General features: G+C 37.0%; 1 protein-coding gene across 3 annotated transcripts in view; it reads left to right on the top strand.

Annotated features, from left to right (window-relative positions):
- PPP2R5C (protein phosphatase 2 regulatory subunit B'gamma) overlaps positions 1 to 14,357 on the top strand; it is an 89,011-nt gene that overhangs the window by 43,513 nt on the left and 31,141 nt on the right. For all 3 annotated transcript variants that reach the window (XM_040599737.1, XM_040599739.1, XM_040599738.1), the window contains one exon: positions 11,718 to 11,917. In XM_040599737.1, the coding sequence (XP_040455671.1) occupies positions 11,718 to 11,917 (200 nt within the window). The remainder of the gene's footprint in view (positions 1 to 11,717; positions 11,918 to 14,357) is intronic.

Below are 14,357 nucleotides of genomic sequence, written 5' to 3'. Positions count from 1 at the left end.
ATTAAGATCTTACTGACCTTTGAATCAGAACAAACACATCCTCCATAAAGTGAAATTTTGAGCATGTACTTCACTGTAACTTTTCTCACTCCCTCTTACTTGGAAATCCAATATTCATTAATGTAGCTTAAGGGATAAAGAATAATAAAGCTTATTTTTAAATGGAGGAAATTAAAATAAATTGCTTTCATTACACCTCTTCTGTGTAAAAATAAAATTGTAAATAAAATAATATTTTGGGAAATACGCTGGCAGTGAGATGTCTAAACCTGTCCAGGGGTTCTGGACACATGCAGTAGTGGGTCAGTCTGGGATTCATAGCTAATAGTGCCAAGCAACTTGTTTGTGCCCTGTAAATTTACAGATTTGTTGGAAGTTCCAGTCTAATTCTACATAACTAAATTCTCCAGTCTTTCTGCAGTGTGAAAGGGCTGGAAATTTGGTGCAAATTCTCAGCAGAATGTCAGCTTTTCTGGCAGATAAGAAATAGGCTCTGTTAAGACACCCTTGTTAATGGGTACAGTTCTTACTAGAATTCATTTGTGAGACTGAAGATTAGTTTGACCAGAGACTGAAGACATCTGTTTTGAGGAAATGTACATGTTTTCAGACAAATATGATATGAGGAAAACAATGTGGGATTGTACAGGAGTGATTTTTGAGTTAAATGGGAAGTGATTAAGCATTTCATTCCTGTTTTATCTTTGACCTTTGTGAAATATGATTATGTTGAAAGCACAGATTTTGGTACATTTTGAAACAGGCATAGTTGGCTTTCTAATATATTTGAGTCAAAGCTTTCCTTGCTGAAAGGTAATTTTTATTCCGTATCAGGGAATTGCTGTTCATTGCTGTTAGCACTCTAAGTAATTGTTGTCAGCATTTGACATGGCCAGCATTGGCTGCTAAGGGAAGTTACTGAGCTAGCTCTAAAATTACTTTTCCTTCTTTCTGAAACATTGTTGCTATTGTGCTTGACCATTTCTTTTATCTGTGTGGCATCACACCAGGCGTGTAAATTTCACAGGCATACAGGGGACTAATTAAATACTGCTTATGCTAAAAAATGAGGATGACTGTGCACTGCATTGGAAAGTAGGGTTTTTCAGGGAACACAAAAAATACTCCAACTCCAACCCCACCCCCAGAAAACAAGCAAGCAAAGAAAAAAACCCAAACCACAGGGGATGGGACTTACTGTCTGTTTAAAATTTATTAAGAAATTGCTCTCAAAAAAACACAAAAAAGTCATGTTGGTATTTGGTGATACTTTTGCATATCTTATAATGGAAGTTTTAATGCTGTGTGGGGATTTGGGATGACTTTAATTGTTGATCAGTTTTTCAGGACCTTAGTTTGCATCTCAGCTCAGTTAACCTATGCTGTTAAAGCTGTTCCTTTTGAACAGACTTTTCAGAAGACTTGCCCTATTCCCCATCTTATTTCTAATTTTGAAGAGTGGAGAATGTAGTAAGCTGATTCAGTGTTGTCACCAAGCAAAAGTTATGGAAGTTTTTGTTAATTTAAAAATACATGTTAGCTTCAGGCAAGCTGGAAAGTGCATGCAGTTGTGCTTCTTACTTAATCAGAGTTCTTGCATGAGGGCTGGGCTTTTGGTTTCGGTTGCATTAGGGTGTGAAATGTGTAAGTTTGACTGTAGAAAACCATGGGGGAGCTTTTCTTCATGCGTTCTAATCTATTGTGTCATCTCGTTCTAAGCCAACACGTGACCCCACATTCTTCAATGAATTCTTGTGATATCTGTTAATAATTATACAAAATGTCATAATTAAATTCATCTATTCTGTCATTCAGAAGCATCCGCTAGAAAGCAAGCAGTAAGCCCCAGGGTTTAGCGTACGTACAGGGAGTGAGGAGATGAGGAAGCAGGCTGATACGCTCTGGGGAAGTAACCAAGTTATTCTGGCAGTTGATTGTTCCTTGAGTTATATTTATTGTAGATGTGTGACAGGTAACATTGATTGGCAAATTACATAGACTCCTGAGCAGTATCTGAGTCAAATTACAGGCTGGTGCATGGAGTTTGGGTATATTTCAGGAAATGGCACTTCTGCTTATAGCAGATGGTTAGGCTGGGTTAGCTGATACTTCGACCAAGCGTCCAGAGTGGCAGTTTATTCAGTGGGCCATGAGTTTCTTCAGTTTACTTAATAGAAATCTTCTGCATTACACCATGCACTTGAATTATGTTCTGTAATGTAACTGGAGTCTGGTCTTACCACAGTAGCGCTTAATTTTTTTAGAGGCTGTTATATATATTTAAAAACAATTTTAAAGTTTTCAAGTGCAATTGAAGATGTTGTATAATAAGTTTGGGGTTATGCCATGAGAATGGTTTCAAGTACACTATAACAGCCAGAAAATTGAGGATTTTTCTCATAGGTTTCTAGTAAGTGCTTCATGTTTTAAAATGAGTTTTTCTGTCATATTAACTGTTAGTATGCCAGAAAGCACTACTGAGAGTCCCTTATCTGTTTGGTTTCTCTCTTCCCTTAAGACAGTTTTTTCTTCCATTGTCTATTTGATTATCCTCCCTGTCATTTTTCTCCCTAATTTTCAGGTGGAATTTTTATTTCATTAGCTTAAGCCCATTTCAGCTTGTTTCACTTGTCATTTCCTGTATGAGCATTTCTGTTTTCCTCTTTGCGGTACATTGCCTTTAAAGTATTTATACAGTTATCACTCTTACTCTTCACTATCTATTTTTAAACATTTTAATATAGTCTAAACCCCCTTACTTAAATATTATTACAAATATGTTCTCAAGGTTTTTTAAAATTCCATATGGCTTCTAAGAAAATAGTTGACTTGTAGTAAAACTCTTCATAAAGCAGGAGCTTAGGTGCCAGTGTGGTGTTAGTCCACTTGTGAAAAATCATTAGATAATTAAACGCACAGATTGTTCACTGTTGATCTACTTTCACCATCATCAGATTTAAGATCTCTACCTGGAAAAGATATTATTGGAAGTAATTTTGGTGCTTCAGGTTGTTCGGTGTGTAAAAATTATGTCAAATAGTATAAAATGACAGTAGTCTTTTTTTCCTACTTCATTACCAGTCAGTCCTTAAAATCTCCCATCTTAAATCTTTGACAGTTTAATGTCATTACCTAGTTTCTCTATCCTCAAAACCACCGTGTAATCTTGTAGTTAGGAGATAGCTGCCACTGGCAATAGCCTTCAGCACTGGGTTCCCCAAGGACTGCAGCTTTCAGAGGGGATTAGTGTGGTGAAGCACCTGTTTTGACCTTCACTTCAGGGCTGACAAAACATGTGCTTCTCATTTGTTTCAGGCTCTCAAGCTGTGTTTTTGGGGGATGGTGTCTATTTTGCCCACCCCCCCCACCCCCAGTTTAATTTGTTTGATTCTAACAGCCCTTATTTTAGCATTAAATGGAAGAATTATTGCTTTAAGTCTCATAATCCAATGAAAAGCTGCTGAATATTTAGGCAAGAGATTTCTTTATGTAGAAACTGAAAATGTTTAATATTGTGTACCTTTCTACTTAATTTCTACCTGCCTCTCCCCTCTCCCCCTTCTGTATCATGATTAAGATTGATTTCATATACAAGCTGTCATAAGTGAAATAACTTGTTTATCTTGTTTAGGGCTTTATCCAGACTGCAGATCAGCGTAGAAGCAATATCAGTGCTATTGCTTTATTGAAAATGCAAAGGTTGAATGTTCACTAGTAACCAGGGTTTGTTTGCTGGAAATAAGACTTCTTTAAATAAGACCACTGTAGTAATTGAACGTCTAAAAATTTGAACTACTTGAAATTGAAAAAAAAAATATACAGCTTGCTTTTGAATTTTAGGTAGAAAATGTGCCATGTATGACTTTAGCATCGTTATTTTCTACCAATGTATGGGAAAGTAGTTCTCATATTTTGGGTGCCTGTTTTTTTAGGTGCATTACTGAATGTGAAACAGCAGGAGTTTGGAAAAGTGCAGTTTCTCCAAATGCAGGGAAATGAAAAGCAGCTTTTATTTCCAATAACAACTTTGTTATCTGAAGAACAGCCAAAAGGTATTCCTGGCAGCAGCTCAGTTCCTTGAAAGCAGAGGAGTGGATATAGCCTGTAATGACAGCTGATTCTCATTTTCCCCCTCTCCTGAATACCTGGACTGCTACTGAGCATCATGGTGCTGCACAAAGGCAGCTGATGCAGACAGGGTCACACTTTCATTCTGCTGTACAAGTACTGTTTGAGATGGGGAACTTCCCCTACGCATACAGCCACCATGCTTAGCTCACCTTCTCACTGGCCTTGAACAAGACAACTTGACTATGATAATAGCTGATAGGAATAGTGAGTGTGTTCTGAAGTTCAGAGGAGCTATAAAATATTTTTAACTATCAATCGGGAGTTGATTGGGAATCGTGAGCTTTGTTGTTGTAGCTCAGACTGAAAGTCTGTCTAATCTTTACTGTCCTGTTTCTGACAGGACAGGAAATGTGTTAAGTATTTTTTATTTTTTTTTTTTAAAAAAAAAAAAGGCTGTTGAGAACTTCTCTGTAGGAGTGTTTACAGGTATAATACATGGTAATTAGAGAAGGATCTTATAACTTAGAGCTCATTCTTTTGTTTTTATATTGCTTACATGTGCATCCCTTTATCTTCAATAGTGAGATAAAGAGCAGAAGTTTGTTCCTGTTCTGTGCCACTTAAAATGTTTATATATCATGCTCTCTTGAGTCTAATACAAGCACTCTGTTTTTCCATGAGTGTTCCTGTGGCTTTGGTCGCTGTGGTCATTTTTCTTGTTTTAAGTGTTTCTGTTGGCAAAGAAATGCTTCTACAGGATAAATAATGTTCCAAATAAAACAATATAAACAGCAGCATGTTTTATGTACTTGCTAGTCCACGGTATGCATACAACAACATCATGCCTGCTTTGAGGTATCTGCAGCCAAACTCCCACTCCCAGGGTTTCTAGTTACAGTATAAAATATTGCATGTTGTATGTAGTCATAGTACTTCCTTCTATTCCTCAAGCTTATTTTTAACTGCTGCTAGAAATAATAGCTTTAATTAAACTTTTCCATGTGTGAATTGGAAGGTGTTTTTTTTCCCTGTGACACTGCCCTATTTCCAATATCATATATTAGGATAGAATACTGTTAACTGGGGGACTGGCATATCTAATGTTAATTATCATCATGATTTCAATAAAATCAGTGAAAATTCTGTTTCTCAAGTAATAGAAATGCAATAAAAATTAAGTTCTGTAACCCAGAAAAATATTCCTTGCTTTGGATTAGGATAGTAATGTAACAATTTCAAAATAAGGTAAATATTTTAAATGGAATTTTATCAAATGCTAGACGGGATTTTGTAATATTCTTTCTAGTTTTCTGTGATTGTTTTATGTCCTCCTCTTTTTAGGAACTTGATCACTAGTTCTGGAAAAAGTGCTAATTCTGGTAAATGCATGTTTCAACAGATTATGTGCTTTTTCCCCATGCTTTGCAATCCCTCTGCCTTCATGTCTGACAATTTCCATTTCTCTCACTCAAGATCTTGAACTCTGCTCATTCTTTGAAAAACTGCTGCCATGGTACTGTCACCTGAAATGTCTAAGAAAGCATTGCAAGATACTGGACTCCCATTGTTCAAGTACAAGTATATAGTGCAAATTACAAAGCTTCACTAAAGCTCTAATGCTGGTTGCTTCTCTGATGGACACCAAATTTGAAATACACCAATACTTGCTTTTGCCAGCAGCAGAATGGACTGTGTTAACAATATGCTTGATGGTATGTTCTGGGTAGCACCCTAGTTAACAGTTAAATGTTGTTTTTCCTTTCTATTTATCATTAAAAACCCTAGCTCTTCAGTAGGTCTGCAGACACATTTTATAAGCTGTATCATCTGCTTGCAAGCAGAAATCGCTGTACACGCTTGGACATCTGCTCTTACACCCGTGTCCTACAGAAGCAGTTACTTTTAGCACGTGGGTTTTAGTTAGTCTTTTTTTCTATGACATTTGTTTTGCACATGCTTTTCCTTTGTGGGGTGGTCTGTGTATTCTTTGACTTAAGCCTCCGTGTGTCTTTCTGTATGGAAAAATCTAGCTGCCCGTTTAAAATGAGAGGAACTTTTTACTGAGGTGTGTGTACATAGTCTCATTGGTAGCTATGGGTATCTGGTAGTTTTAAAGAAAAAAGCTGTTTTTCTTGTGAAATGGGAAGCTATCAGGTGAGCAAAACTGGAACCCCTGAACCTTTACATATGAGCAAGAAAGTGCTCACAGAATTGAGATGAATTTTATCTTCTGTATGTATTTTCTGCAAATTATCAACCATATTTCTTGTTTTCTGTTTTCAAAATGATGTGATGTAATGAGTTCTACTGACCACAAATCGTGTTTTGTGGTAGAAATTATATCAACTGTTCTTCCTGTCAGAACAGGACCTAAAAACTTTACACTTCAAGCTCTGTTTCAGTTCCAGTCTACTAGAAAACAGCTGTTTTGTGTGACATCTTTGGGTCACCTACTTACCCTGCCTTGCCTTTTGTCCTCCATTCAGCAACTATTGAATTACACTGTTGTCATAGAAAAATGAGCTTCTGTAGAAAAGATGGGGGATGGATTAATCATCAATGCCCAGTGATGACCAATTACACTACAAAACTAAAAATCTAACTTTTAGATTTGAAGGAACGTAAAAAATGTTATCCGGAGAACAGCAAGTTCTTTACAGTCCTACAAGGCAAAAATATACATGTATCGTACAGTACTGAGTGTATGTTTAGGCACTTAAAAACTGAACTTCAGTGTTCTCTGGTTTATTTTTACTTTTTCTACTTCTCATCATCTTAAACCAGGCAAGATTTGTTTTAATATGAAGACGGGAAAAATCTTGATTTGTTAGAATATAGCTATGTTTTAATTCGTTAGCTATGCTGTACCTTAACAAAAATACGGTGGTTGCTCAGCGTGCTGTAGTCTGTTCGTAGCTCCTGGGTGCAGAATGAAGCCACATCCTGGCTGAGAAGCAAGCAAGGATGGAGGGAGGGCAGTTGCCACTGCAGACAGTTCATTTGCAGTGAGTCATTTACCTTTAACTTGCAGTAAGAACAGCTGAGGACAAACCTGAAGCTTCCAAGGAGCTCGTTTTCATACAAAGTTGAAAAAACTTTAGCTTTTACAACTAACCATCTGTGTTCTGCTGAGGCAGCTGGTAGCTGAGTACCTGGTCTTTCCCTGGTTGTTTCAAACTGAGATATGGACTGAAAGTGCTGCCTTTGACAGTGTGAGATACTCATATAGTTAATTTATACCATCTGTGCTTTTACTACTAAATTGTACAGTGGAAAGAAACATACCCCATACTCATCAGCAAGCTTATGTGGTAAGGCCACAGTCAAAGATGATGATGAAGATTTTAAAATTAATAGCTACTTCTGTATCGGTATTGTTAAAATAGAAGGGGTAAAGCTTGCATCTCTGTAGGCCGTTCATTTAAGTTGATCTAACAGTTATACTGGGATTGGAAGGAAAAAACCTGAACAAGACGAAAAGCTAATCCCTCAGGCCCAGAGGCTTACCTTGTTCTCATGGTACCTAATTTCTTTTGATACTTTTTCTAGTGTATTTTTCTATCTTACAAAAAGGGCAGTAGGATAAATAATGCAGAATTAGGCATAAAACAATGTTTGTATAAATCTGTGTCAGAAATAGCTGGACATTCAATCCAAATGTAAGACTGAAATTCTCTGTGATTCTGAAAAACTATGCTCCTGTTCCAGTAGAAGACCAGAAATAGTACTCGTTTGAAGTATGGCTACTGGTAGGGATAAGTGTTTGGACTGAGTAAAGAATCTTAAGATTATAATAGTGCTACTTTTTAGGAACAGATTCTGTGAAAATGATGTAAATAGTGGCTAGTAAACAGAGGTGTGTGGTGGGGTGGTGCATGGTTTTTGTGTTTTGATATGATCGGAGAGGTTGCTTGGTTTGGTTTAAAAAAAAAAAATAAATTGCTCGATGATAGCTCTGACTGTCAGTTTGTGAATAATTGTAAGGAGTAGCTTCTGAATAACCATGGCCTTCCCATGGTCACTGGGGAATGGAGCACCAGAGCTGCTCAATGATGGAAACTTTTACCTAACGGCACTCTCTTCAGATATGCCAGTTAACTTCAGCAATTTGGAAATAAGGGATTATTGCTTCATTGAAGTGGAAGGTGATGCAGTCACCATGCAGTTAACTAAAAGAACGTAACCAGACGGTCCTTGGCATGTGGCTGAAGATCAGTGTGACTTCTTGGGGCATCTTGGAGTTGCTCTGCAGGTGTGCATATGTTCCCTGCACAAAAGTTACAGTCTACTCAAGTCAGCTTCATAGCCACCTTCTATTTTCTGTCATACTGAAATCATCCTTTATAACCTTAAAAGTAGGGATGATCTTGATTTGATGGCAAGTACTCCAGACAAGTACCGCAAGAGTTTTGAGGTCCGAACACTTGAAAGCTGTTGATGAACACTCCTAAAGGGGAGAAAAAAGCCAAACAGAGAAAACACGAAGAAATAGTGAGGTTCTCAGTCTGTATAAAGAACATCTCTGCTAGAATAACAAGGATGACTGAGGTACTTAAAATAGTTAAGCCACTTGAGAATAAATGGTGAGGGAGGTGGCTTGCCTTGTTGAGGGTGTTTCTTGACCCTCTTAGTTGTCAGTCTTTAACTTCCGAGATTAGTAGTGATTACAGGTTTAATGCTTCCTCTCCTTTCAGGTTAATGTACTGCAAATCGCTGTAATTGTTTGTCCATTACCTGTACGATTATAGTTTCTATTTAGGCTTTGGATCTTGTGGAGTATACCTTCATAGCATGGTATCCCTAAGTGAAATTGTGTTGTTACACTTCAGGTTCAACCACTTTTGTTTTTACAGTTAATTGGGAAAAGTTACCACTCCAACCACTATGTATATCTGAGACTTTTTACATTGAGGTGATAGATTTGGCTGGCTTTCAGTATGCAAACTACTGGGTTAAATATTATTTTTCCAGAAGAAATTATTCATTGCTATAGTTATTAATCCAAATAGACAAAAGTATGCAGTTCAGATAAAAAATTTGTGCAGCTTAAAGTACCTTCAATTTATTTACCACACTGAACGAGTTATTTTGGTTTCTTTGCCAGGAGGTTGTTGCTCTGTTTAGGGACACATGTCTGAGCACCTTCTTTCTCGTTTTCAAAGTCTTCACTATCCTAGGTGTCTTGGTGACACTGAAGTCTGTAACTAGTTATGGTTTTTTTCATGTATGCTACATTGTTATTCTGTATGTTCTTCAGAGCTATTATTTTACAGGATTTTTTTCTGGGATTAACCTTTAGAGCAATTCAATGTACGTAACTTAAAACTGCTGCTATTTTCTTTATTTTTTTAACCAAATATGTCCTCTGGGTTTATTATAACAAAAGTACTTTTGAAAACAACTTATCTTGGGGAGGGAGGAGCTACTGCAGCTTTTGTTATCTCAAGGAGAAGTTTGTCAAGCACTTAAAGGAGAGAAACTCACTGTATTTAACTAATCAACTGGATTGCAGATATCTGTTAGTGATTCAGTTTTGAGATTGTACATGCATAAGTTAGGCTGTGTATGCTTGTATTCAGTAGTACCACCTGAAATACTTTGATGGTGGCTCTTGCTGCTTGTGTTTAAGAAAATGTTAGCATTTTATGATACTCTGAGGAAAAAGAGAAGTCATCAACTGGAATAAGTGGGAGTAAACTGCGGAACTATTTACAAATGCAGTCTAGTCTTATTCTTTTTTAACATGCTATTAATATCCTAGCAGTTCATACCTATTGTAAAAAAAGTCATTATGCAGAAATATAAAATGTGTTATGGTGTTAATTAATGTAAATTAACATAGACTTTCTGTGGTGTGTCCACATTTCTTGTCTTAAGCTTAGTGCTGTAATTCATGGCGATTTTAATTGGATGCGCATTTTTGCTGCCAAAATACGGTACTGCTTTCTTTACCTCTGGGCAGTTACTTTCTTATTTCCTAAGTATAGAAAGTTAAAGTCCTGATCCTGCAAGTTCTTGCTGTGTTGTATAATGATCTGTAATTTCACATACATTAGTCATCTTAACTGCTCTTGGGGTTACTAAAGCAAAAAACAAAGCACATGTGGAATTTTGTGACATTGAGGCTAAAGCTTTGTAGAATTTAAAAGGTGTAACTGTTGAAATGTTAGCCATAGGAGGTATTTTAATTTGTCAACATAGGACTGTTTATAAACAGCAGTCTAGCGTTAGTCTTAACTGTAATGTGAGGTTAAACTTCTACCTCTATATTTGGACTTGGTGATTTAGGCTTACTTTAGTTTCAAATTATAATTGGGTTTATGTTGATGTGAGTATATTTATAATTTTTTGAAGGTTCATTATTTTGAAAAATACTGATGGCAAAAGTAATGCTGGCTTACTGATTCTGTGTATGAAGTTTCAACTGTGCAGTGTTAATTTTGCTTTACATAAAAGTGCTAAATAATTACAGAGGATCAGTAGGGAGGATTAAGGTGTAAAGCGCAGGAAAACTGGGAGGTAAAAACTTTTTTGTTTATAACCCTAGGTGTCCTTGTCAAACAATAAAAATACCACTGCACGGAGACCATGTGAGGCAAGGCAGCCTTTGTCTCAAAACGTTAAGTGCCTATATAACAATGACACAGGCCGTGAATTACAGAGTGTTACCGAAAGAGTACAAATATTATTTTCTCTCTCTCTCTCTCTTTTTCACAATTCTTAGTGAAGATGAGGGAGTCTGGTCTCAGGATATCTGAAGTCTGTGAAATATTTTTGGTAGATACCACTGAGGAGAGAAATCAATCTTAACAGCTACATTTGAGTGATGATTAAACAATGAGTAAATATCAAACTAAGTATTTGCTTCATTTGTATTAAAGTTAATTTTTTTTCATACTTATCTTGGTGAATAAGCATGATCTTTTCTAGAAGCCCAGTGCTGTTTAATTTTGAAGTGCTGGCCACAGCTAACCAAACAGGCTTCTGCAAGTGCTTAAATAGATTGATAATGCAAGTCTAATTCTTGTACACATGAAACAAGCATTCAAAATAGTGTTACAAATTGACTAAATAGGTGAAGATATTAAGTGCATAGTCTTCAGTTTCTTTAAATATTTCTTGTGTCGATGAAGTCTGAAAAAAAATCTTGTGTACTTTTTCTGTGCCTAGATGTGCTTACTGCAACGTGTTGTGTTGTAGGAGGCGCTTGATATAAGAATGGAAGGACTTTGTGAGGTGGCAGCTTAAAGATTTAAAAAGTCACTGTGGCTTAAATCTAATGCTGAAACTGAACATCCACCCATTTATCTCTAATATTAAAAACGGAGTATTTCTGCAAATGTGGTATAATATTATTTACATAAACTGAGCTGTTTGGGGAATTCCTTGAGACATTTTTTCAAGTATCTATTTCAGGCAACAGCAGGTATGCATCACTGTTGTAATTGTGTTAAATCATCCTGTTATGTACAGTGTATTTAACAGGGGTTCATACTCTGGACCGTTTTATTCCTGAAAGTTTGAAGATACAGAAAGTTTGCTTGTAGTCTGAAACACTGCTGTGCCTGTGTCTCAGGAAGTAAAAATGTGGAGAAGAGTAAAGTCCGCTACAATGTAACTTATAACCAATTATTTTCACTTTTCAGATGTTCCTCCTGCTGATCAAGAAAAACTTTTTATCCAGAAGTTACGACAATGTTGTGTACTTTTTGACTTTGTTTCTGATCCACTAAGTGACCTAAAGTGGAAGGAAGTAAAACGCGCAGCTTTAAGTGAAATGGTAGAATATATCACACACAATCGCAATGTGATTACAGAGCCTATTTACCCTGAAGTAGTACATATGGTAAGTGACCTAAAAATGAGAACTATTTGGATGTATTTTTTTTAATTCCCAGTTGCTTCTTCAGCTGTATCAGTTTATCTTCAGAAATCTTACTGAAATCTTCAAAAAAAGATCAACTACATTTGCACATCTGCAAAATGGTAATATAACAGTGCTTTTAAATCCCATTGCCAGTGTTGTTTCCTTTGTAAGAAAGAAACTACGCACATATATGAAGCAGAAGTAAATTGTGGTTTAAGTTGATGAAAATGAAATCTTGTATTAAAAAAAAAGCGGGCTGCTTTTTTTCCCCCACAAATATTTTTTGGGATAGGTGTTTATAAAAGTAGGGAGGAAAGTTAGATACATCTGGCTGTTAAGGAAACTATGTAGATGGCAAAACGGAACATTTGAAAAAAATGTAGAAGATTAGAATTAAGGATCATCTGTGCAAGCTTGACACTTAATCTTGTATAATCCTGTTCAGTACCAGTAATTTATTATATTCTGTATTCAGAGATGAAAATGAGACTCAGACTATCTGGTACGCAGGATGGCAGGTGATGGTTCTGCTGGAACAAGTTATATGAACTGTTCAGAACTGCATTTCCTCCCCTTCTCACTATCCAGATCCTAGCCAGCTAGACCTACTTTATTTTTCTGTCATGCTTAAGTCCACTCCAGAGGAGGAGGCCATGAAAGTACAGGAGAGTCTTTCAGCTCTTGTGGTAACTAGACACCAGTCAGTTGCCTGGAAGGTAGCATTTGGGTTGGGGTCTGTAGCTGTTGTCTGTGACACACTGAGAACAGAAAGCACTTTTTGAAATTCTCCGACTACTAATCTGTCCTGGTTTCAGCTGGGATAGAGATAACTTTCTTCTTAGTAGCTGGTACAAGGCTGTGTTTTGTGTTTAGTATGAGAATAATGTTGATAACACACTGATGTTCCAGTTGGTTTAGCTTTAAATCAGGACTTCTCAAGTCTCCCATGCCATGCTGGTGATCAGGTACACAAGAAACTGGGGAGGAGCACAGCCAGGACAGCTGACCCAAACTAGCCAAAGGGATGTTCCATACCGTCAGATGTCATGCTTGGTATCTAAACTGGGGGAGCTGGCCGGGGCCTGCCGATCGCTGCTCGGGGACTGGCTGGGCATCGGTCAGCGGGCGGTGAGCAGTTGTGTTGTGCATCACTTGTTGGTTTTTTTTTTTTTTTCCTTTGGGTTTTATTCCTATCTCCCTCTCTCTCCTTTTTATTATAATTATTATTATTGTTATTTTTTATTTTATTTCAGTTATTAAATTGTTTTTATCTCATCCCTTGAGTTCTACCTTTTTCCCCAATTCTCCTCCCCATCCCGCTGCAGGTGACAGGGAGGGGAGGGAGTGAGCGGCTGTGTGGTGCTTAGTTGCCATCTGGGGTTAAACTGCGACATAAGCTTATAAGAAACTCTTGACCATGTGTGACACAATGTTTTTTCCTGAGACTTTATAGCTTGGGGTGAATTTTCAGGAGGATGACAAAACAGTGCATCTCTAGCATAAACACGACCTTAGTCAGATTTTTGAGGTCCGAAATCAGAGACTTTGAAGCTTCTTCAAAGATTTTAAGGATTTACAGTATGAAAGATGTTGCTTATTCTGATGACTGCTTGTTACCTAAATCAGCCATAAGTGTTTACTGATACAGAAGTTACTTACATGAGAACTTCTGAGCATATGAGGATTACGTATAACTCTAGAAGTCAAAGATGTACGCGAAGCATTGAGGGTGGTTAATGAGGAGATGTGGGATCATGGCTTTTCCCATGTCTTGAGAGTTTATTTATGTCTGTGTTTTGCTAATTGATTACTTTGTTTTGGGATACTTGACAGTGATGAAAGGTAGCTTATAAAAGAGAATAAGCTTGCTGAGATGTTATTTAGGCAAAATGGAGTTCATGGTGATTTCTTGAACATCTATGTCAGACATTATTGTTTGCTCCATGTAAGAAGGCTTAATTGCCCATAATTTCATAATTTTTGCCTTATGTGCCTGTGTTATCTTCCTTCATCAAACAGTTATGGCCAGAATACATTTGGCTGAAGTGAATATATATTTTCTTTGCTTTCAGATGCAACTGGTGGTGATAAAGTCTGCACTTCAGTCAGTTTAATAAATCTTGGTGCAGAATTTGGCTGCTATATTAATAGCCAGTGTTGCCGGGAGCACAAAGCATCTGTTTGATAATTCTTTCAGTGAGTTTGAAGTGCTTTTTATGTGCAAGTTTCGAAAGAGCACACACAGTTTCCTTGCACAGGACTTGCACAGCACTGCAATAGACAGTGTCAGTAAAAGCACCTCAACTAGTATTTTGAGGTTAAATTCAGTTAGCACCTTTTTTAGGCTGCTTTTATAGAACAATTTTCTTTTGGTCTTCGCTTCTGAAACTACTGTATTTCTCCTGCAGTAGTATTTTCA

The sequence above is a fragment of the Falco naumanni genome, chromosome 7 (genome assembly GCF_017639655.2).
Source record: "Falco naumanni isolate bFalNau1 chromosome 7, bFalNau1.pat, whole genome shotgun sequence".
Classification (NCBI taxonomy): Eukaryota; Metazoa; Chordata; class Aves; order Falconiformes; family Falconidae; genus Falco; species Falco naumanni.
This window is presented reverse-complemented; position numbering and strand designations above follow the sequence as displayed.